This window comes from Westerdykella ornata (genome assembly GCF_010094085.1).
Source record: "Westerdykella ornata strain CBS 379.55 unplaced genomic scaffold EI97scaffold_7, whole genome shotgun sequence".
Taxonomy (NCBI): domain Eukaryota; kingdom Fungi; phylum Ascomycota; class Dothideomycetes; order Pleosporales; family Sporormiaceae; genus Westerdykella; species Westerdykella ornata.
Window position 1 is genome coordinate 595,122 of NW_022986857.1, and position 19,637 is coordinate 614,758.

Genomic DNA, 19,637 nt, shown 5'->3' on the forward strand with positions numbered 1-19,637 from the left:
CAGTCTTGAGATAAGAGTCCCTGCTACAACTCTTTTACTTACTCGTACAAGCTCCTGTGGATTCAATAGATCTTCCAGTTCAGACAGGAGAATCCCTGCGTGCATCCCAATAGTTCACACATGTTCGACAGCGCAGTGGCTCCAAGGCCTTCGAAAACACCATATTGCGATATTGTATAATTCATTCAACTCTGGGAGCGGTTCAGTTAGAGTACATGATAGTGCTTTACGTGTGCCTTCCCAGCACCAAGGCATGCAATACGGTCATCTCGCAACCGTTTCTCAAACGAAAATGCACCTGTCTGCCATGCTATCCAACATCGGACAGATACTTACGAACCAACCTCCGGCATTTCTTGTAGATGGCCTAGCTGCCTTTGCCTTACCCCCGCCTAGTCAACACAACTTCCAACTCGTCTCCGACCCGATACCCTAGATCCCCATCCCACCTCACATATCTCATGCTCGCATCTAGCAGCCTTCCGCCATCCCAACCTCCGCGGTAGACGTCTACGCCTCTTTGGGACAGAGCATGCCACACAGCCCTGAACGACTCGCCCTCTCCTTCCCAACTCCCTCTCCTCGGAGCATCTCCTCCTTCCTGATCGGCTTGCTCGCCGTTGTCACCACCACTGTCGTCGCGAAACCATATACCCTTCTCTACCATCTGCGCAAGGTCGTCCGAAGGATCCATGGACGCCCAGATATCCCAAGGACGGTACTTGATCAGGACTTCCTCCAGCCTCGGCCCCTCCTCTTTTCCCTTGCCCTCCCCATCCCCATTCCTCTTCTTGTTCTCTTCAGGGGTAGCATCCGAGCTAGACGAAGCCACCAACATCGTCACCGCCTCCACCAGCACCTTGACCCAATACCTCAGCTTGAGTGGCAGCGCATAACCAGGACCCCTCGCATCCGTGCGTCTCTGGAAGGCGCGCTTCGAGATGAAGAACAGCGGCAAACTGATACTTTGGAGGGCGGGGAAGACGGTTGGAGTGGAGAGGTAGGTGAAGAGCGGGACGACTTCCAGGTCGATGAGGAGGTTGAGTTTGGTGGAGACGTCGTCCTGGGGGTCGAGGACTTGCCCGTCGCTGTTCTCGTCGTCGTCGTCGTTGTTGGTGTCGTTTGCTGGTTGTGTCGGAAGCGCGAAGGGGTAGTGCGAGCCGAAGCCAAAAGGATCGTCTTCGACGGCGGGCACGTAATGCTGCGCACGTCGCCGTCTGATTTCCAGCGGTGGGAAGCTGGGATAGAGCGTGTCATCCTCGGCACCGTAGAAGTTGTCGTTGTAGGCCGAACCCTCGTGGTCATATTCGTCGTAGCTGTATCCTTCATACCCCTGATTGCCCTGACTGCCCTGACTGTGACCTCGCTGGTATTGCACTCTCCTGCCCCACCCTTTCCTGGCTCTTTCCCGCTCTCTCTCCCTTCTTCTCTCGGACTCCATGTCGCCCTCATACCCGCTGACATATTGCAAATCTATATCCTGTCCATCCCGCTCCCACCACCACTCGTCCGTCTCCAAAGCGGCATTCCCGCCGGACGACGGCTCCCGTTCCGGAGGGTAGTTCCGCATATTCGGAAACGTCACCCAATCAAGTTCTATCTTCTTCAACCACCGCAGCCACTTTCTCCCTTCCTCGGTATTCCCGTCATCGTTGCCGATGCCGCCGCTACCACGATGCTGCTCCACCCGCTGCAGAAACGTCCGCAGCACCCAGGGCCCGCAGCTGAGAAACACCGTGTGCCGTTTGAACAGCGTCTCGAGCGCCTCGGCCGCAATCTGCCGGTTGAGGAGCAAGGGCTCGTGGTGCAGGAGGAGGAGGACCGTGGCGGGCGAGACGCAGGCGAGGTGCTTGATGTGCCGGCGTTCGAGGCGGAGGGCGCGGTCGCCGCGCGGGTCGGGCAGGGAGAAGACGTGCGAGTATATCTGTACAAGGGACGATTGGAGTTAGTTGGGGTACCGTATGCGCAGTCGGATTGTAGGAAGTGCTAGTTCAAATAGACCAAAACCTCCAAGAGGTTGGTGCCTCAAATGCAGAGGCGTTCCAGATTTAGACAACCAGAATTGGAGGAAGGAAGGTGCTGGAGGAGGAACGTGCCTGATCCCGCAGTTCACGTGGTAGTCGAAGGAAGGCGGGGAGCCGGGCTTCGCCTTCCATCGCGTCCTTGTTGCTCGCAAGAGTAGAGTGTAGGGTGTGTTGAGCTTGGAGCTGCCATGCAAAAAACAGTGGCGTCAGAATGGAGGGACATTTTGCGCGAGTCATGTAGGTGGAGCTACGGGGCTCGACTGACGCGCCAGCACGTGATAGCCTGTATTCACCCAAGCGGGTCATAACCTCGTTCCATTATTGGTGCAAAGAATTTCTGCATTGCGCAAAGTACGGAGTACTGTAATGAGAACGACGATATAACGATTTAATGCGGCTGAAACGGTCGCGTGCGCATAGGCGCAGATGGTGCCAAGGTCATCCAAACCTTAGCTCGACGTCGTATTCTTTCAGAACGTCAAGGCCTGCGTCTCTGCCAGTTGCACAGTACGGTTGAGTGGTGTTTTAGAGGCACAGCGTCACATCAATCTTTTGATCGTCGAGACGGTGTAGCACGAAGCAGCAAGCAATTCTGTTTCAGACGTATTGGATTCTCGATTCTAGCAGGTGCATACAAATGTTCAGATGTCATACGACGGGATACAACAAAAGTGGTGACGGGTTCGTCGACTTGCTGAAGGCCTGACGCACTGGACACGAAGCCGTTTCTGATGTTTCTGTGCGGCAAACCAGGTACTCGGATTGCTGGAGGGAGCCAACGCTGCGCTTTGATTGTGCAGGGGATGTGACCAGCAGAGGGAGCGGCACTAGCGAGGCTTTTGAATGGTCGTACAAGAGTTGGGGAACCGCTGTTGGTGCGGCCAGAGTAGGCAGGTACCTCTCCTTCCTTGTGTCGCGTCGATGTCCGCTTGAAGCTGCTGGTCATGTAACGGGTGAGATGGGAGTGCGAGGCTGTATCCCTTGTTGATATTATGGATAGCCGTGGTCTCAATCCAGGCCTGGCGGGGGATGAGTGTCCAGGGTGTATACAGAGTTAATCACAGAATAAGGGTGGGCCGTGCCGAAGAGAAGCCGCAGCGAGGGATGGTGGATTCGACCATTACTGTGCAATCTATGTCATCTGCGGTGCCAGAGCAAGGTGATGATGGCGGGTGTGGTGCAACATGATGCGAGGGGATGGGCGGCTCCCTAGACAGTGTACTAGAGGTAGTAGTGCTGTGTTCACAGTACCTACAGACTGCTGGGTTAAAGGTAGCAGGTGCCGAGGGAAACAACCGGGCGGCGGACATGGATTAGTTACTTGGTTCAGAAGGTTCCATGGCAAAGCGGGATCCGTGAAGAAGATGAAACGGGGGAACAGGGATACAAGGCTTTTATCCTACGGACACAGCAGCTGGTGAGCCGGAATATTATTATTATTGTGAAGGGGTGCAAGTTAGCAGGGAGTGATGAGGGACAGGCAAAAGAGGGCGCGAAGGCAGCGGACATTTTGGCAAAAGTCAGACGAGGTTGCAGGGCTGGAAGGATTGGGTGCAGCGTCCCGGGTTCGGGGATCAAGGGCGTTGGGTAATCAAAAGTGAGACCATGTACTCCCAAGGTGTACTACTTCCTACTGGCTGTTGCAAGTAGTAGGAGGGACGACTCACAAGAGGTGAGGAGCTCGTGAGGTGCAAGTGGGTGCCAACGTGGGTCCGGAGGAGAAGTACTTCCGTACATGTACAGACACAGAAGGGCGAGGCGGTTGGAGGTGAGGTGGAGGTGATGGAGGTGCCCTGGTGGAGGGAGGGGTGGGTCATCCCGCGGCTCCTGCCCTGCGCCTTCCCCGATGCAGCCTAGTTTCGCTTCCTTGCTCCAGTCATTGTAACCGTAAGTTCCCACACCAAGTACTCGCTGCACCTCGACGTTGCGGACGGGATGGTGTACATCAACATGCGTGGGAGGTAGGGATCGATAGAGAGTGATGCTTGCAGCACTCGGTAGATCTTCCACCAGTCTGCTGCTCTTGCACCCGCGTGGCTCTGCGATGCCGTGGCGCAACCAGAGGGAACGCTGGCGTGTGTGATTGCACACCAGCAGGGAGCAGTCCCACTACCAGTACCTCCGTCGCCGTCACTGGGGTCGGACTGTTGAGCAAAGCCACGCCATCGACTCACTGTGGACGTCTCCATATACTACTACTGTGGACTACCGTGCACAGCAGTCGTACTTATGTATTAATTATCTAGACGGCTTTTTTCGCTACTCTTCCCAGGAAATATCTCCTACAGTTCACAGTCTGACCAGGACCAGCCCCCGCCAGCGATCGCCGTATCCAGCGAGCCCTAGTCCCGCCCTTACGAGATAGGCGACGGGGCTCCACGGGGTTCCCACGGGTCTTGGCCACGATTTCCCACGTGCATGCCGCAAGGCCGCCACCAAACCCTCTTTTCTTTCCCGCTGCTGCTTTGTTGCTTGTCGCTGGGCATCGCTGCGTGCGCCAATAACGAACGGGGGCTGCCCCATAGATTTCTCTCCCCCGAGTTCCCCGTTGCGACCGCACCACTCCTCCGTCCGTCTGCCTTTCTTTGCCTTCGTCTCCCACGACTCGACAACTGCCCACATCTTGTCGCCGCCGTGCTGGCTTGCTCTCCTCTGGTTGATGCAAGGGACGCCCGTTGCAGCTGTCATCCACAACAATTCGCCCCGTCTCGAGAACCCTCCATCTCCCTCGCTGGCCCGACCCCACGGCCACGCTGACTCGGTACTCCTCCTCCCTCGCCCTCTCTTCTTCATGTTAGCAAACTCCTCCTCCTCGACTCGGTTCCGTACCGTGCACGCCTGAGCTCTCCACCGGGAATCGCCATCCACGCCTTGTCCCATCGCCACTCTCTCCTGCCCCCAGTGGTTCAAATCGGTCCGGCCATCGTCTCCGTCGTTGTGCCGGACGCCGCCGTCAACCCTTATCCTTTGGCTCTCCGAGCAGACCTTCTCTGCAGCCTCGCCTCGCATTGGCTATTCACCGTCCACCTAAGCCTGGAACTCGGTGCTTTCCATGAAGGCCTGACCCACCCAGCAATCCGCTCGTTTGGCCTGCCGCTGCTGCCCGCTCAGCCGTTGCTCACGGTATCTACGGTGCTCCGCGATTTGCCCACCCACTCTCGCGCCTGTTCTCCTTTGCACGACCGTTGTGCCTGCCTCTGCCACTCGTGAGGTCGGGATTCGCTTGGCGAAGGACATCGAGACCCGTTCGAGTGCCCCGCCCTAGAGACGCGATTTTTCCCTTCTTTGGCACCACGCTGCAACAACCGCCTTACTCTCGTCTCTCCTCCTCCCCGGACCTGCCCGCCTATCTGCCGACTTTTCTCCTTCCTGCGCCCTCAATCTTTCTTTTTTCTCCCCTCCCAACCCTCTCTCCCAATCCTATCTTCAACCTGTTGTTGCCCGCAGCCGTCTCCCCCAACTTCCCCATCTGGCACCTCTCCCGCCCTCGCTTGGCCAAGCCCTGCATTGCCTCGTGCGCCAAGCTCCAACCCCACGCCCTGCCATTGGCCCATCCATCCTCCTTCACACGTCCTCGCGTCCGCTCCAAGAGGCAATCTACCTTCTCCAATTTACGTCTACGGATCTTGTACACTTGTTGAACCCAGATCAACGCTCACGTCGCTGGTCTCTGTCGCCGCATCATGGAGGCTCATCCCGCCCACCAACGGCCGCCAGCGCCTGACACTCTTTCACAGCATACCCTTCCTCCCATCGCTTCCTTGACCAATGGCGCGCCGCTCGTCGAACAAAGCCCCATTCGCCTCACCCAACCCTCCGAAGCCCGTGATTCGGGAAACTGGTCCATTTCTCAAAGCAAACGTAAGATTCCAAGGCGCCACTCCATCCATGGCTCCTCTGGCTACAATGCCCCAGCTGACCCAATCGAACCTGTAGACTCTTCATGCGTTTCCAACACCACGGGCCTGCACATTACGTCCATTCTCAACTCAGACGACTCTCCCTCCCGTAACTCTGTTCCCGATACCCCGTCTTCGTCAAGACACCCATCCTTCCAGGTACCACTTTCGTCCAACTCGCGCAAAGGAATCCACTGACAAAGCCTAGCCCAGCGTCGTCCCCTCATTCAGATCCGAGTTTGATAATCGGCTGAGCGTCGAGTCGAGCCTGCATGAAGACTCGAGACGGAGCAGTGTCGATAGCCGATTCAATGGCTTGGCTATATCAACCCCCTACGATAGTCAGAACGCCTCTCGCGCTTCGCTCGTCTCGAACCTCCAGCAGCAAAGGGGAATCACCAACCCGGATCAACGTCCCAATGGCCCCTCACCGCTGTCGCCGCTGAGCCCTAGGGCTGGCGCGCGGGTGAGCCAGCCGCCGCGCCGCGCGCCCGTCATCAATCCCAATCCCCGAAGTGTCTCTGGCATGCCAGATCCCATGGCGGCCTCTCCAACCAAAGGTTATGCTTGGGCGTTTCCCGACGATGATAGACGCGTGTCAAGTAGTGGTGAGTCATGCGCTGGTCATCCCATGTCACGGCAAAACAGCCTTGCCGCCTCCATCAGCAGTAGCATCTTCACAATAGACTCCAATCTCCCCATGGGTCAAAAGAGATTCGGACAGGACGGCACGCATTCCATTTCTTCACGCGTCCCGGCAGGGCTGACTTGAATAGATCTCACCACAACCCATCACCATTCCATGCAACATCGCAGCGTCACGAATCTGCAAAATGCCGACCAGCCCACGCCCTCAACCACCCAGAGCGGTTACAGCCGTACCCCAGAGCTGCGCCACGGCCACAAGATGGCGGAGCGGAAACGACGAAGCGAGATGAAGAACCTCTTTGACGAGCTGAACACGATTCTGCCAAACTCCGCGGGGAGTAAATCGAGCAAGTGGGAAATCCTGACCAAAGGTACGTTCTTCTCCTACGCGTCCATGGGGTTGCGGTCAGCTCATGATGACGTCGCAGCCATCGAATATATAAAGAGCCTATCCAAGGCGCATCAGGAGGCTCGCGCTGAGCTCAACCGGCTACGGCCCGAAGCAGAGTATTATCGGCGGACACAAGAGGAGTGCCAGCTTCTGCGCAACGAACTGGCAACGGTATGGCAGCACCTCCGCCGAGCCGATCCTCACAGCCCTCATGTCTACGGAGCCGTGACAAGCTCGCTCGCACAGGAAGCCGCACAAGGCTCGGTTCCCGGCAGCGCTCCCAATATCCTGCCGCCCATCCAACAACAGCAACAACCGCAACACCCTCCCCCACCCCCCGTGCCGCAGCAACCTCCCCACCTCGCGCAGCCCATGCCGCAGCCTCCTGGCTGGCCTTCGGGTGCTCCTTCCGCTATGCAAGGTGTCGAATTTGGCGGTATGCGTCCATACGAGCAGCGTCACCGCTGACCTCACCACCTTCCCCTCCATCTCCGATTGCCATGTACACTATCCTACCGCGTCCGATGCCTTGGCGTGAGGGCCGTATCCACCTTTCGAAGCTATATATATTATTATGTTCAACAGAAAGAGAGTGATGGCAGGTCTGCGTCGCACCGCGCCAGCCGTACCCCTTGTAGGATCTATTTGCTTTACACATTTGCAGCCAAAGTCCAAGGAGACTGGTTCGATTCTGTTGTTTCTTGTCCTTCACACCCTATGTCGACCAAATACCGGGTTCGGCTTCCCTCCCTGTGACGACCGGATGAGGGAAAGAGTCTCTGAAAATGATGCCGACGCGTGGTACCGGATCCAATTTTTTCCTTTGTTCTTCACTTTGCTTTAATTTTGCATGGAAGATTTATACCTGGCTCGGCAGGGCCTGATTTTGGGGTTGGGGGTTATACGGGAAAAAATGAGCTTTTTCTGATGGGAAAAGCAAGAAAAAGGGTGGTTCCTTCTGGGTGGTTGGGAACTTTGATTTTTTGGTCCCTCTTCTGTTTGTTGTACCGTCAGGCTTTTGGAGCTGAACCGACCCTCGAGTTACGTTACACGCTCCGATATGTTTTGCTTGTATGCTCGCGAATGAAGTATTTTATCTGAGAGCCGAGTTAACTGTGGGATCATGGAACTCCTGGTCCTCGAAGAGTGTGCAACGTGTGGGTGCGTTAAAGGAGAGATATGAGGGATTAGCTTCGTTAGAAGACAAGTGCAATGATTTACAAGGACAAGATTGCTCTTGGCATCATTGCCAGTGTGGTTAAATAAATTCATTCTATTGATGCTTTTTTCCCCTTCGAGATGCCTTGATTGCCTGGACGGCGTCAAAGTTAATTACCGTAACTTGCTACTCCTGGCCGAGTGTTATCACCCCTTTTCATCTGACTCATCATCATCATCCTTGACCAACCACAAACAGAACGTGAGGGCCCCAGTTCAAAAAGCAGAACCTTACTTGTATTCCGAACGACCTCCTCTTCCTTTTTCCTGCTCAAGTGTTCCCAGGCCATAGCAAAGGATCAATGGCGAATGCATGACGAGGCCCCGCGTGTCAGCGAACTTAGTCTCGCTGGGTGGTCGACCACACCGCAGGTGCGCTCACTCACGGTAACCAGTATCAACATGGCGGTTCTAACTCCTAGCTTGAGATGCAAAGAGACACGTCGTCAGATTCATTCATTGTACAAGAAACTACGGAGTACACATCCTCCAAAGCAAAGGCCCCTCCCACCCTTTCATCATCTCCTCCCTCATACGCTATACACTAGCGACACCGAGACCAAGCGTCATCGGGAAACGCTCAACCCTGTGGCCAACTAAGCTCCATCTCCCACCGCAAAACACATGGGGTATCGCGCTTGGCAAGACGCTAGGAAAGGATCCAGGCATACAACGCGCTGCGCTGTGCTTCGCCCCTCTGGGAGAGAGAAAAAAAGAGGAAAACAGTGTTCAGACATGTTGCATTACAAAGAAAAGCCGTAGTACACGACAGGCAGTGCCAAACGAGGAAGGCACCTTCCTCGACAGGCCGTAACAAGACGCATCAAGGCCGTTTGCTTCATTCGTCATTGCCAACTTTCCAGCCCAACTTCCTACGCTCCTCAAAAGTCCCAGAAACTCTTCGACTCCGCGGCACGCGTATGCGTCTTCTTCTGTGCCGCCTGCTGCTGCTCATCTACACCGTCGTCGCCAAGCGTCCAGTTGCTCGTGGTACCCTTACGCCCTCCCATGCCGTTGCCGCTGATATTGATTCCGCGTTCCTTGGGGGCATTCTCCTTTTGCCTTTGGTGCTGTTCGGGTGACTCATCGTAGAGACCCCAGTGGGAATCAAGGCTACTGAGCACCTTCTTGCGGTCGGCAGGGATCGGCTTGGCCGTACCATTGCCATTTGACGAATCCTTGGGGAGAGCCGGACTATGGTCGGTCATTTCCCAATGGCTGCCGAAGTCCTTCTGGCGGTTCTCGTTCTTCACAACGGTCGTCACATCTCCCAGAGGACGCTTGACATCACCTTGGTGGGCATCATCGCCTTCATCATCGGAGGTGGAGTGGAGAACATGGTCTTTGTACAAGCCCAGGCCCTTGTTGTGCAAACGTCCTCTTGAAGGAGCGGCTTCTCTGCGCGCTTCGGGAGTGTCCTCGTCTTTGAACTCAAAGTGGGGGTTGGCATCAGGACGCGGCTTGTGTACTACGGGGCGGCGAACCGGCGAGGCTTCCTCCTATATATGATTGTCAGCATACGTCGCTCTAGGTGCAGAGCGCTAGCAGCAAACCACAACAAAAGAATCCGGCAGAAAGAAAGGACCGACCTCATCGTCGCTCCATCCAAAGTGGCGAACGGCTTCACGCAAGACCTTGGGTTTCGTCTTCTCTGGTGTAACAAAATCTTCGAAGTCCCATTGCGACATGTGCTTTGTCCTTGTGGGTCGCGGCGGTTCTCGACCTCGGGGGGTCGGCTCATCTTCATCACCATGTCCAAATTCGAAGTGATTATATTTCTTCGCATTCGTCTTAACGCTAAGCGGCGTCTCCACGGGCCGAGCGTCTTCACCTTCGCCAAACTCGAAGTGGCTATACTTCTTTGCATTTGTCTTCACGCTGAGCGGCGTCGCTACTGGCTCCGCTTCTTCATCAAAGAGTCGATTCGGTTTGTAGTTCTTGCCGCCGCCAGCTTTCGTGGGAATGCGCTCGGTGTTGGGGACTGGCCCCTCCGCTGGGGAAGGAGACGCTGGATCCTCGCCTGCAATGAGTTCGGACAAATTGCGAGATCTGGGCTTTGCGGATTGTGCTCGTTGGGCAGACGGCTGTGAGAAGTTGGATGTCTCGTTCTCAATGTCGCGGGGTTGGAAGAGGTTTAGAGAGGCATGAGGATCGTTCATAGCGTTGCTCGTTGTGCTACGGGAAGCAGGGCGGCCGGTAATGGTGACGTCGTCAGGGCCGCGAGACGCAGTAGAGCGGCGGCAGGACCCAGCCGAAGCGCCGGAGGTTGCAGCGGAGCCTGCGCTCGTGGCAATGAGGTGTGCTTGTTCCTTGCCGTCCCTGATGGGCCAATTGCGGGCGCGGGCGCCAATGACATCGATCTGCTTCAGGAGAGATCCTTGGTCCCAATGAAGGCGGATCTGTGTGATTTTCTGGTCTTTATCGAACTTTACGAAGTGTATCTGCGAACAGGACCGTCAATCTTCCACTATCGAAACCGACACAAGGAGCAACTTACCATGGGAAATGTGACAGTGCGGTCAGCGACGAAGTTGTCGTCGAGGCCTGGCAAATATGCGCCTCCACCAGCTACAAACTCAATCGTGGTCTCCACCTCCAGACTCAGAGCACTTGCATCCTCAATGGAATTCAAAACTTTGTCGCCCCTCTTTTTCAACAGCTTCTCCTGGACGGTATAATGTTTGACAATCGCTGCGGCGGTATTAATGCTGGTCAAGGTGGTGATGTAGTGCAGAGAGGCGTCGTCGACGAGGGCTTCAGACGAGGGCCTCGCCAGGAATGCCTGGTAGATTGCGCTGAGCGTCATGTTCGCGCGCAAGTTCGGTAACGGTGTACTCAAGTAAAACTGTCGATGTGTCGCCTCGAAGGAATATCGCGGAGCTGCGGGGAGATGGGGGAGAGCGAGGGACAGAGAAGAGTATGGGTGTGGGTGGTAAGTTGAAGGTTAAAGAGAGAGAAGGTGGGAACGAGGGAGCGAGGGTCGCGTCGAGGTGAGCGAGTGAAGGAAGGTGCGACGGGCGGGCTTATTTGGAGGGAAGGCGCGCGCCGTGCGAGGTAAACAACCTGGGGGGTGGGAAGGAGCGCACTGCAGGAGTTGTCCTGTTGGGGGAGCCCTGGAGAGTCTGCCCGATAAATAGAGGCATGCAGGGGCCCCATAGCATGCCCCAGATTAAAGTGCAACGCGCCCCGCAGGGCGATGAGATTACATTATTTTTGGGCGCGTGGAAACGGTGGAAACGGTGAAACCCCGGACGCCACACGAGGGCCGCGCCACAACTGAACCCATCTTGGCAGCGACAAACGATGGGCAAGAGTTGATGGCGCCGGAAGACGAATATATGTATAGGATTCAATTGAACATAACAACGGAACAGTAACTATTTGCAACCTGAGAAGCATCAGTCCTTACAAAAGTACTCCGTACATACATTACTGGTCCAAACCATGGTTCTCTTGCAGACCAAACATTCCTTTGCCTGGCGTGTTTCAGATGCTGGTTTGCCGTCACGTGAGGTCATTTCAGGACCAGGGTTGAGGACCGCGAATCCAGCAGCGCCTCGGATGGTGGAAGAAGTCGAACAATAACGAAGTAGAATGAAATGGGAGCTCAGTTAGGTAGTGGACGATCAAGTAGCTGAATGACATAAACATTGACTGACGTACAAGGCGGGAAATGTCAACAAGGGAGGCATGTAGAAGCAGGCAGCGACAGCTCGGAGAAAGGGTATAGACGAGTCAGAGCTCAAGGGACATCGGGGCTTCCGTCAACAGCATCAAAGCACGTCTCCCAGCAAAGGACCTCGCTTGGGAAATCGCGCTCCACGCTCGGTCGTTCCCTGACAAACCATGCGAGCGCCGCCCCAACAACGCCAAAGAGAGCAAGACTGGTCCAGAGAGCGTAGTTGGTCGTTGTCAGGCTAAAGTCGCTGCTCAGGTAGAAGCTGGCGCCCGTGACGGCCACTGCCAATGCCTTGAAGAGGTTGGCGGCCTGCATCATGCCAACAACCGTGCCGGCTGAGAATGCATCGGGCGTCGTGTTGAGGACAAGGAGGGCCACCAAAACCGACGCTCCACCAGCTAATGTGTGTTTAACAAGAATCGACAGAATGGAAGTGATGGCGACGAAGCAAGCGGACGAAGCAGCCAGCGTAGCCAACAGGGGCGTGATGATATAGAGAGCCGGAAAGAGTGCTGAGATGCAGCGATAGAGTTTCAAAAGGCCGAAACTGTCAATTCCACGGGCGAGGGTATACAAGATCGCTGTAGCGGCAACTCCTCGAACGGTCAAAACGGTAATCCCCAGCCAATCACAGGGGATTCCCATGCCTCCGTGATGAGTGCTGCTGTGTCCCAGGTGGGGTAGTAGCATGTCAAAGGTCGATGCATGGAGGGAGAGCAGGGAAAATGAAGCCAAAAGGACCAAAAAGGAGGGAGCTTGAAGAAACTGACTGATGGCGATGGGTTCCGGACGAACTGCATTTCGTATCACGGAAGAGTGGCCGGCTGGTTCCAAGGAAAGGAAGCCTGTTTTCTCGCAATCTGGATCAACCTCTGCAGAGCATCGGATGGACCGATGTGGGAGTGTCTGCGAGCGTTAGTCGCACACAATACCCGACGTACAGTTTGAACTTACCTCCTTGAGCATGAATGAGGCTGTGACAGCAACCAAGAACACAAGGCTACCGCAAGCGATCTGAGAACCCAATGCTGAGGGATCAAAGTATCCGGAGAGAAAGCCTTGGACAATAGGCCCGATGGAGCCGCACAGAGCGACTAGAGGCAGGCGAGACACATGCCTCGCTCGCTCTTTGGTGTTGGTGCTCAAATCTCCGATCATGGTCAGTGTCATTACCATGACAGCTGAGCTAGCCACCCCAGATACGAAGCGGAAGATGGCACAGCTGCTGATGGTGGTGGCAAACCCCATGCTGGCACAGCATCCGAGCATCGTCCATAATCCTGCCAGTGCGACTTTGCGTCGTCCAATGCGGTCCGCAATGTAACCCCAAAGAATACCTGCGGTCCCACCAAAGGCGTAGGCGCAGTCCAGGATGCTGCGAAGATACGAGGTAGACAGCGAGCCGCAGTACTCGTCCTTCGCAATGAGTTGCTGGAGCTGTGGTTGAAGACTCGAGGCCATGATGCTGGAACGATGTCAGCACAGTAGGAGAGAAACATGTGCTACTAGACTACCTACGCTTCGGCGAGAAACATGACATAGACCAACGCTAACTGTCTTCCACGGCCCTTGCCTGACGTCTCCAGCGGGACATTCTCCTCCAGCTCCTCCTCTTCGATTTCTGACTCTTCAACTTGCAGGATCTTATCATATTTCGCTAGATCCTTGACCGGAATCAATGACCGGGTACGTCTGTGAAACCCCAACATGGCCGACTTATAGGTATATTAGCGGAAATGGCTATGGCTTTAGGTAACGATCGAGGGGATTCCGTTGGGTGAGGTTCGCGACCAGCGCGAACCCGTAGATCTTGAGTTGTTAAGGATAGTGATGGCCACAGCGGCCAAGCTAGATTGAGGGAGTGACTGGAAGTTGCAAAGACAAGGAAAGGTCGAGCTCCGCGCCTCAAGAGAGGTTGGATGGTTGAGGGGAGATTGTATGATGGGGAGATTTGAGGGCGGTTCGTGGAGCTCGGACCCCCGAGACGAGGGGGCGCTACTGGGCTTGGTGGTCTCAGCTTCTCCTGGAACCTTGGAGCATGCCCTGCAAACTAGCCGACACCATCAATAATAGGGCGGACATTCGCCCAATGATATTCATTAGTTACCATTTCGTTCTGTGCTCGACCAGTGAGATCCTTCAGGAGAGTGACCTCGCTCCGTGGCTCTGACAACGAAAACGTCGAGTAACCCCCCCACCCCCCACACGATGACGGCTGGCGAACGTGACATGCGGGCATCAACGGGCTTCTCAGAGTAAAGAATAGATAGATATGCTGCTGAAATGGGGGCGCATCATCACAATTGACGGAAATTCTCGTTGCCATTAGATCGAAGATCCTATCAAAGTTCGAACCTCTACATAGTACTTATGCCCTTGGCTCATTCGCCCACCTTGTTCATCACGCAGTCATTGCCGATTACGCCATGAGTTTTGACCATAGAAGCCCCCCTTGCCAACGCCTGGAACAGATGCACCGTTGGGAAAAGAAGAACGGGTTAAAGTGGAAGAGAAGACCGATAACACCTCGACCGTGCAATGGGATGACCATATCGATGGATCAGGCCCGGGTATCAAGTGTCCGAAGCGGGGAAGGGATCTATCAATGCGAAGCCCGACTCAAATATGCCTTTGACCTAGTGACCTACATCCTATGCATGGATTAAGTCGAGCTCTTCACAGGTGCACCACGTAGGTTGCACTCACTCCATGGTCGCTTCGGCTGACCTCCTGACTCTCCTGTTGTAGATTTTTTTATTCTCGGGCCCTCCCCACAGCAGCCTTGAAGCTTCTGGGTTCACCAGTGTTCTGGGATCGTAGGCTGGCGCCTCCTCTTCGATAGCCTGGATGATGGCATTTACGTGGGAGCCCATATCATCGACGCGTCGGGTGTGGTAGCAGACAATGCCCTTCGGGGAAACGCGGTGATGGAAGATGGGCGGATCCATCACTGCGCGCGGAAGTTCCTCAGGGAATCTTGGGCTCAAATGTATCTGAACGCAGATCATGCTTCCGTCAAGGTTTGTCATGGGTCTTCCGAAGAGCACCAGACGCCACAGGAAGGGGTTGCTGTCCACGAGGTCGAGTTCGACATTGACCATTTCTTGATTCTTGTACGCTTCAACGACCTGTTCAAACTGCCGTTGAAGATTGACTGCCTTGCTACTTTCCTTCTGGACGGCTTCCTTTCCCTCCTTGATCCACTGTTGCTTCTCTTCCTCGAGCTTCTCGTAGATCCTTTCCAGGCGCTTTTTCAAGGCCTGGTACTGGAAGGTACCGTTCATGCTGTTCCCACCGCCTTCAAAGGGCATCTTCTGAAAAGGCGTATTATCCTTGTGCTTCATGCCCTCTTCTTCGATGGCGCGCTTGTAAGACTCGTAGTACCAGAGGAAACGCCGCTTACAGAGATCTTTGAATGGCTCCCATGCAGGCTCTTCATTGGCAGCCTCAAACTCGGGCTGCACGGTGATGACCGGACCGTTTCGACCCTGGTCTATTCCGAGATAGCCCTCCAGTCTATCGATGACAGATATGCGAAGGGTCTCATGCCGTATTTTCGCCGCGTATGCCGCCTGCATGATCTTGTCCTGCGGCGTTCTGGCGTCCTCAAAACCGGGTTCGTTTTCGTACGGATTCTCGGACATGAGGCTTTGTATGGAGATCAGAACTGACTCCAGGCCTTGGGCGGATGACCACTGCTCGCCAGGCTCTCCCCTCCATGTCCCGAGGATCGAAAGACACACCTTCCCCCCTGCATATATGTTTGGGTTAAACCTCGTCTGGCCACGATCGGTTGTAATGGCTTCTACGGTGGGAGGTTTGGTGGGATACTCTTTGCCGAACCTGATTTTGAACTCGAAGAACCCGAACTCATAGGGGGTATCCGGCGGTCCCACGATTAAAGCTCGCACATGGCGCACGTCAGAGTCCCTGCAGGCTGCTGCGAGAGCTTCCAAGGGTTAGTATATCTCTCCATAATAGAGCAAGGTGAACAGTACAGAGATCAGCCGCCTTCTGAATCTCGCCCAGTTCCTATGAAGAAGTCAGCCGTGATGTTGCTTAAGCCCGGCAGCGCCCGCCGACTAACTCACCCTGGAGATGCGGAGGATACACTGGTTGGCCATCTAGGCGGACCTGGCGGAGAGGCCTGAAGGTCGACGTAGCTAAACGGGGGATGGAGATGGTGATGGAGAGTGAACCCCCAAGATCGAGCGTCTGTCTGGTCAAGGGCATGAACCTTTTAAATCCGCACGAAATCCCGAAGTGGTGCCTAGAGGGTAGAATGCGAAGGTGAAGGGGGGAGGAGCTACTGTGTGTGTCCTAGAACAACCCGCCCAGCCTAGCATGAGCGCAGGGGCAGGGGTCGAAGCGGGCCGCCAACACCACGGTCTGTGCGCTGGATCTGATCGTGGGGGACCGTGACCCTTCCCTTCCGTGCATCTCTTCAGATCTGGATTTGCGCAGCCGAGCCATCAATTCAGTTGCACTTCTCTGCCCCTTCTTTTCTACGATACTGGCATGCTAAACCTCGACTATTCCCTGCTCTAGTGGCCGCCCTTCGATCGCGCTCGATATGTACTTCTGGGCCTTGTCGCCCTAACCAAGCGTTGGCAACATGTGAGAAAACCCGCTGAGCTCACACCTTCAAAGGCTGAGAAGTCCAGGGTCGTCTTTGCGCTCTACATAATTAGCAAAGCCGGCGGGCTCATCTACAATCGGGAGTTCCACACAGGCTTGAAGAAGCTCAGCAGCAACGATCTGTTGATGCTCGCTGGATCATTTCACGGGTAGAAACCATCTTTCCTAGCACCATCGTGCAATACACATGCTGATTGACGTCTGTAGCATGCATGCCATCACAAAGCAACTCTGTCCTGCGGTCCCAACCCCCGCGAACCCAGCGAGCAACCCTGCTGCTCTCGCGCCTTCTCCCTTTGCCTCGCGACCGACAGGCCTAGAAGTCTTAGAAACGAGCCATTTCCGTATGCAGTGCTTCCAGACCCAGACAGGCACCAAGTTCCTTCTCTTCTCGGAACCGACACAACCGAATATCGATACAATGATGCGGAAAATCTACGAGCTATATTCCGACTATGTCATGAAGAACCCATTTTATACCGTAGAGATGCCCATCCGCTGCGAGAAATTTGACAGGGGCTTGGACGGATTTGTAAAAGTGAGGAGCTGAAACCAGCACAATGTGTTTGTGAATCGAGCATCGCCCTGAAAAGGCTGTGGAGTTGGACGCCTCTGCTCCTAAAAGTACTGCAGTGTGTGGGACCCGCGGCGTTTGGATCCTGTGATGCGAGGCCGTCAGCACTCTCTAGGACCGAAACAGCCACAACAAGTTTGCGCTAGTCGATATTGCCCGACGAAGTTGACAACCGGACTCGATCACATCTCTCACTGGGTTGGGCGCAGTCTCTCCATCATCCGAAGGCTGGGCTAAAGGTAGTTAAAATGGGCACAAGACCCACCACATGTGCGATGGCAGGTTAAGGGGGCCTGGCGGTACTGCCGGCACAAAAGTGTGTGAGGCAATGAGAACACGCTCATGGAATTCTATAATTGCATTACAAGTTCCACAGTCGCGCCATGTGGCTCGGATACCTATGGCGCCTGTGATTTTGTTTCAACCTCATAGAAACCATCGCTCTGGTCAGGCAGTATCCATCTTGTCGTCATCGCCCTTATCCTTCGTTTCATCCTTGCTGCCGCTCGGCTGACCTTCGGCATCGAGCAGCGGCTGCTTTTCGTCCCCCTCTGCTATACCTTCTAGCTCGGTTTTGCCTTCTGCAGCCTCCTTCGCCTTCTTCTCCTTCTCTTGCCGCGCCTTTTCTTCCTCGTAGCTCATCCGCAATGCTAGTGCCAGCTCTGGATCAACAGATGGATCGACTCCAAATTCGAAGGCGCTGCCACCGCCTTCGCCTCCCTCAGCACCTGCACCACCCCCGGCGGCTCCTCCGGCGCCACCCTCGCCGCCTAGTATCGGGGTTGTGAGAAGGGTGTCACTGAGCAGGTTGGAGCTCGGTTGGATTATCTCAAGGTGGGAACCTTCTGCGCTCTGGCAGTTCTCGTTGAAAGCTTGCAACTTGTGTATAGTGTCGTCACCGAGCTCTCCGAAGGCGACGATATCGATGCTAATGCCGGTCTTCTTCATGCGCTTCGACAGCTTGATCAAGGCCTTCTCGCCCTCTTCGATCGGACTACAGGTGAAAACGATTATGCGTTGCTTCTGAGACTTATTCTGACGATGCTTGAGGGCCAACTATGACAGCATGTCAGCAAGGCCGCGACCATTCGAAGGCGCCATGACTACCAACCGCTGCTACGTTCAGTCCCGTAGAGAAGTGCGAGGTGCCTTTTATCTTCGTCCGATGAAGACCATCAAGGATTTTGCCAATATCCGTCGTCAATGTGGTGAGGATCTCGGGTGTGTTGCCTCCCATGCTCATGAGTCCGACCGACGACTCAGGATTTGCTCCTGTTTTCGCGGAGAATATGAGATTCGCAGCATCACACTGTGCCTCCCACCGTGAAGGTCTAATATCGTTAAGTCTCAATCGGTAGACTTGAACTAGAGATACTCACACATAGTCGCCATTCCGACTGCTTTCGCTATTGTCCACCCTAGTCCATGATCAGTTTAAGAGCGCGCAAAGTGAAGGTCCCAACAACGTACACTATCATAGTAGCTTCCAACACCATCTTGAAGGCTATGGGCGAGGAAGGCTTTCAGGAATGAGGAGCTGCTTGTCGCTGGGAAGCTTAGGTTGGAGGGGTGTGGAAGTGAGGTAGGTAGGTGCTGTTGGTCAAGCTTCCAGGGTTGGGCGGGTCCGTGCCAAGCTGTGGCGGACCATTTCCTGTGGCTTGAGGGCACGTGCTCCCACGCCAAAACGCGGCACCCTCACTCCCACTGTCAACATTGTATCTATCTTCACCCAACCCTTTTTTAACTGTTGCTGTGGCCGAAGTGGACGCTGGGGGCTCTTGAATTTGCGCATCGTAACTCCAGGTTGCTATACCACCCCTCGTGCCGCCATTACGCGCATACACGACAGCGCAATAACAAAACAAACAATGCCACGGATAGCGTTGTCTGCGGAGGCGAAGGCTGCGATGCGTGCAAATCTTGAATTGGAGAGTTAGTCGTTGGGCTTCATCGCGGAGTTACATGGGCTAATGATACAAGTGAATGCGAGAAGAGAAAAGCTCCTTGCGATGTGCGACGCTCAATGCGCCAGCCTTCGATCCCGTCTGGAACGAAGAGTCAACCGGGTTCCCAGCAACAAGCGCACAACCAGACTGATTGATATCCTCGAACCTCCAATTCCCCAACAACCCACTCAAGTCCAGAAAGTGAAGCAGTCCCCTCCTGCTCCGTCCCTCCAGGCGCGCCGTACTCGTCCAGCGCAGACAGGACCGGCACCTGCACACCAACCAGCTACGGCAAGACCTATCGTGAAGCCCTCAGGGAAGGGTGCAGCAAAAACTGTGCGTGGCATGAAGCGTGTTAGCGACGACATATCCACGGATGACAAGGAGAACAACGCAGAACTGGCGGTCCCTAAGAAAAGAACAAAGGCTGCGCCCGCTTCTCGGACCCGGGCCACACGAGCCGCATCTAAGGTTGAAACAGCAAGTCAGATCCTCTCACCAAAGATGCACAATGCTCGGCCGGCGACTCAAAGTAGAACCAGACGCCAACGATAATTCATTTTGTGATGTTTCCATCACCGTTAGCATGGCGTTTGGAGTTTGAGCTTCGGCTTTGCATA

General features: G+C 55.0%; 7 protein-coding genes across 7 annotated transcripts; 2 read left to right on the forward strand and 5 right to left on the reverse strand.

Moving 5' to 3' along the window:
- Positions 1-166: 166 nt before the first annotated feature.
- EI97DRAFT_466362 (uncharacterized protein) lies at positions 167-4,939 on the reverse strand. Its single transcript, XM_033801528.1, has 3 exons — positions 4,854-4,939; positions 4,383-4,808; positions 167-1,924 (listed from the first exon to the last, which is right to left on the reverse strand). Exons 1-3 carry the CDS (start codon positions 4,902-4,904, stop codon positions 383-385), a joined length of 2,019 nt encoding a protein of 672 aa, XP_033655056.1. The 5' UTR covers positions 4,905-4,939; the 3' UTR covers positions 167-382.
- Positions 4,940-5,370: 431 nt separating this feature from the next.
- Positions 5,371-7,717, forward strand: EI97DRAFT_296255 (uncharacterized protein). The gene is made up of 5 exons (XM_033794483.1): positions 5,371-5,885; positions 5,961-6,082; positions 6,132-6,651; positions 6,700-6,942; positions 7,000-7,717. The coding sequence occupies exons 1-5, from the start codon at positions 5,708-5,710 to the stop codon at positions 7,428-7,430; spliced, it is 1,494 nt and encodes a 497-aa protein (XP_033655057.1). The 5' UTR covers positions 5,371-5,707; the 3' UTR covers positions 7,431-7,717.
- Positions 7,718-8,610: 893 nt separating this feature from the next.
- On the reverse strand, positions 8,611-11,280 carry EI97DRAFT_432383 (uncharacterized protein). The gene is made up of 3 exons (XM_033798153.1): positions 10,678-11,280; positions 9,770-10,621; positions 8,611-9,679 (listed from the first exon to the last, which is right to left on the reverse strand). The coding sequence occupies exons 1-3, from the start codon at positions 10,984-10,986 to the stop codon at positions 9,062-9,064; spliced, it is 1,779 nt and encodes a 592-aa protein (XP_033655058.1). The 5' UTR covers positions 10,987-11,280; the 3' UTR covers positions 8,611-9,061.
- A 470-nt stretch (positions 11,281-11,750) lies between these two features.
- Positions 11,751-13,738, reverse strand: EI97DRAFT_296306 (MFS general substrate transporter). Its single transcript, XM_033794484.1, has 3 exons — positions 13,378-13,738; positions 12,814-13,324; positions 11,751-12,765 (listed from the first exon to the last, which is right to left on the reverse strand). Exons 1-3 carry the CDS (start codon positions 13,566-13,568, stop codon positions 11,923-11,925), a joined length of 1,545 nt encoding a protein of 514 aa, XP_033655059.1. The 5' UTR covers positions 13,569-13,738; the 3' UTR covers positions 11,751-11,922.
- Positions 13,739-14,161: 423 nt separating this feature from the next.
- Positions 14,162-16,156, reverse strand: EI97DRAFT_396346 (UBC-like protein). The gene is made up of 3 exons (XM_033796334.1): positions 15,951-16,156; positions 15,858-15,891; positions 14,162-15,808 (listed from the first exon to the last, which is right to left on the reverse strand). The coding sequence occupies exons 1-3, from the start codon at positions 15,981-15,983 to the stop codon at positions 14,562-14,564; spliced, it is 1,314 nt and encodes a 437-aa protein (XP_033655060.1). The 5' UTR covers positions 15,984-16,156; the 3' UTR covers positions 14,162-14,561.
- A 350-nt stretch (positions 16,157-16,506) lies between these two features.
- Positions 16,507-17,047, forward strand: EI97DRAFT_375027 (Sybindin-like protein; the record flags this gene model as incomplete). The annotated part of the gene is made up of 2 exons (XM_033795480.1): positions 16,507-16,646; positions 16,705-17,047. Coding segments are annotated over 2 exons (483 nt in total), but the record flags the coding sequence as incomplete, so codon positions are not given.
- Positions 17,048-17,387: 340 nt separating this feature from the next.
- EI97DRAFT_432386 (uncharacterized protein) lies at positions 17,388-18,649 on the reverse strand. Its single transcript, XM_033798154.1, has 4 exons — positions 18,542-18,649; positions 18,451-18,489; positions 18,183-18,402; positions 17,388-18,127 (listed from the first exon to the last, which is right to left on the reverse strand). The coding sequence occupies exons 1-4, from the start codon at positions 18,565-18,567 to the stop codon at positions 17,519-17,521; spliced, it is 894 nt and encodes a 297-aa protein (XP_033655062.1). The 5' UTR covers positions 18,568-18,649; the 3' UTR covers positions 17,388-17,518.
- Between the last annotated feature and the right edge of the window lie 988 nt (positions 18,650-19,637).

What these genes read in the sequence shown, in the direction of transcription:
- EI97DRAFT_466362 (XM_033801528.1), bottom strand. Translation starts at nt 4,904, where the DNA reads ATGGGACAAGGCGTGGATGGCGATTCCCGGTGGAGAGCTCAGGCGTGC. An exon ending in GGAGAGCTCAGGCGTGCACG is followed by an intron (nt 4,809 to 4,853) that starts GTACGGAACCGA and finishes AACATGAAGAAG; the next exon opens with AGAGGGCGAGGGAGGAGGAG. An exon ending in GGAGCCCCGTCGCCTATCTC is followed by an intron (nt 1,925 to 4,382) that starts GTAAGGGCGGGA and finishes TCCCTTGTACAG; the next exon opens with ATATACTCGCACGTCTTCTC.
- EI97DRAFT_296255 (XM_033794483.1), top strand. Translation starts at nt 5,708, where the DNA reads ATGGAGGCTCATCCCGCCCACCAACGGCCGCCAGCGCCTGACACTCTT. An exon ending in CAAGACACCCATCCTTCCAG is followed by an intron (nt 6,083 to 6,131) that starts GTACCACTTTCG and finishes GACAAAGCCTAG; the next exon opens with CCCAGCGTCGTCCCCTCATT. An exon ending in AAAGAGATTCGGACAGGACG is followed by an intron (nt 6,652 to 6,699) that starts GCACGCATTCCA and finishes TGACTTGAATAG; the next exon opens with ATCTCACCACAACCCATCAC.
- EI97DRAFT_432383 (XM_033798153.1), bottom strand. Translation starts at nt 10,986, where the DNA reads ATGACGCTCAGCGCAATCTACCAGGCATTCCTGGCGAGGCCCTCGTCT. An exon ending in GCACTGTCACATTTCCCATG is followed by an intron (nt 10,622 to 10,677) that starts GTAAGTTGCTCC and finishes TCCTGTTCGCAG; the next exon opens with ATACACTTCGTAAAGTTCGA. An exon ending in TTGGATGGAGCGACGATGAG is followed by an intron (nt 9,680 to 9,769) that starts GTCGGTCCTTTC and finishes AATCATATATAG; the next exon opens with GAGGAAGCCTCGCCGGTTCG.
- EI97DRAFT_296306 (XM_033794484.1), bottom strand. Translation starts at nt 13,568, where the DNA reads ATGTTGGGGTTTCACAGACGTACCCGGTCATTGATTCCGGTCAAGGAT. An exon ending in GTCATGTTTCTCGCCGAAGC is followed by an intron (nt 13,325 to 13,377) that starts GTAGGTAGTCTA and finishes ACATCGTTCCAG; the next exon opens with CATCATGGCCTCGAGTCTTC. An exon ending in CCTCATTCATGCTCAAGGAG is followed by an intron (nt 12,766 to 12,813) that starts GTAAGTTCAAAC and finishes TAACGCTCGCAG; the next exon opens with ACACTCCCACATCGGTCCAT.
- EI97DRAFT_396346 (XM_033796334.1), bottom strand. Translation starts at nt 15,983, where the DNA reads ATGGCCAACCAGTGTATCCTCCGCATCTCCAGG. An exon ending in GTATCCTCCGCATCTCCAGG is followed by an intron (nt 15,892 to 15,950) that starts GTGAGTTAGTCG and finishes ACTTCTTCATAG; the next exon opens with GAACTGGGCGAGATTCAGAA. An exon ending in TCAGAAGGCGGCTGATCTCT is followed by an intron (nt 15,809 to 15,857) that starts GTACTGTTCACC and finishes AACCCTTGGAAG; the next exon opens with CTCTCGCAGCAGCCTGCAGG.
- EI97DRAFT_432386 (XM_033798154.1), bottom strand. Translation starts at nt 18,567, where the DNA reads ATGGTGTTGGAAGCTACTATGATAGT. An exon ending in AGTCGGAATGGCGACTATGT is followed by an intron (nt 18,403 to 18,450) that starts GTGAGTATCTCT and finishes TAACGATATTAG; the next exon opens with ACCTTCACGGTGGGAGGCAC. An exon ending in CGGGACTGAACGTAGCAGCG is followed by an intron (nt 18,128 to 18,182) that starts GTTGGTAGTCAT and finishes ATGCTGTCATAG; the next exon opens with TTGGCCCTCAAGCATCGTCA.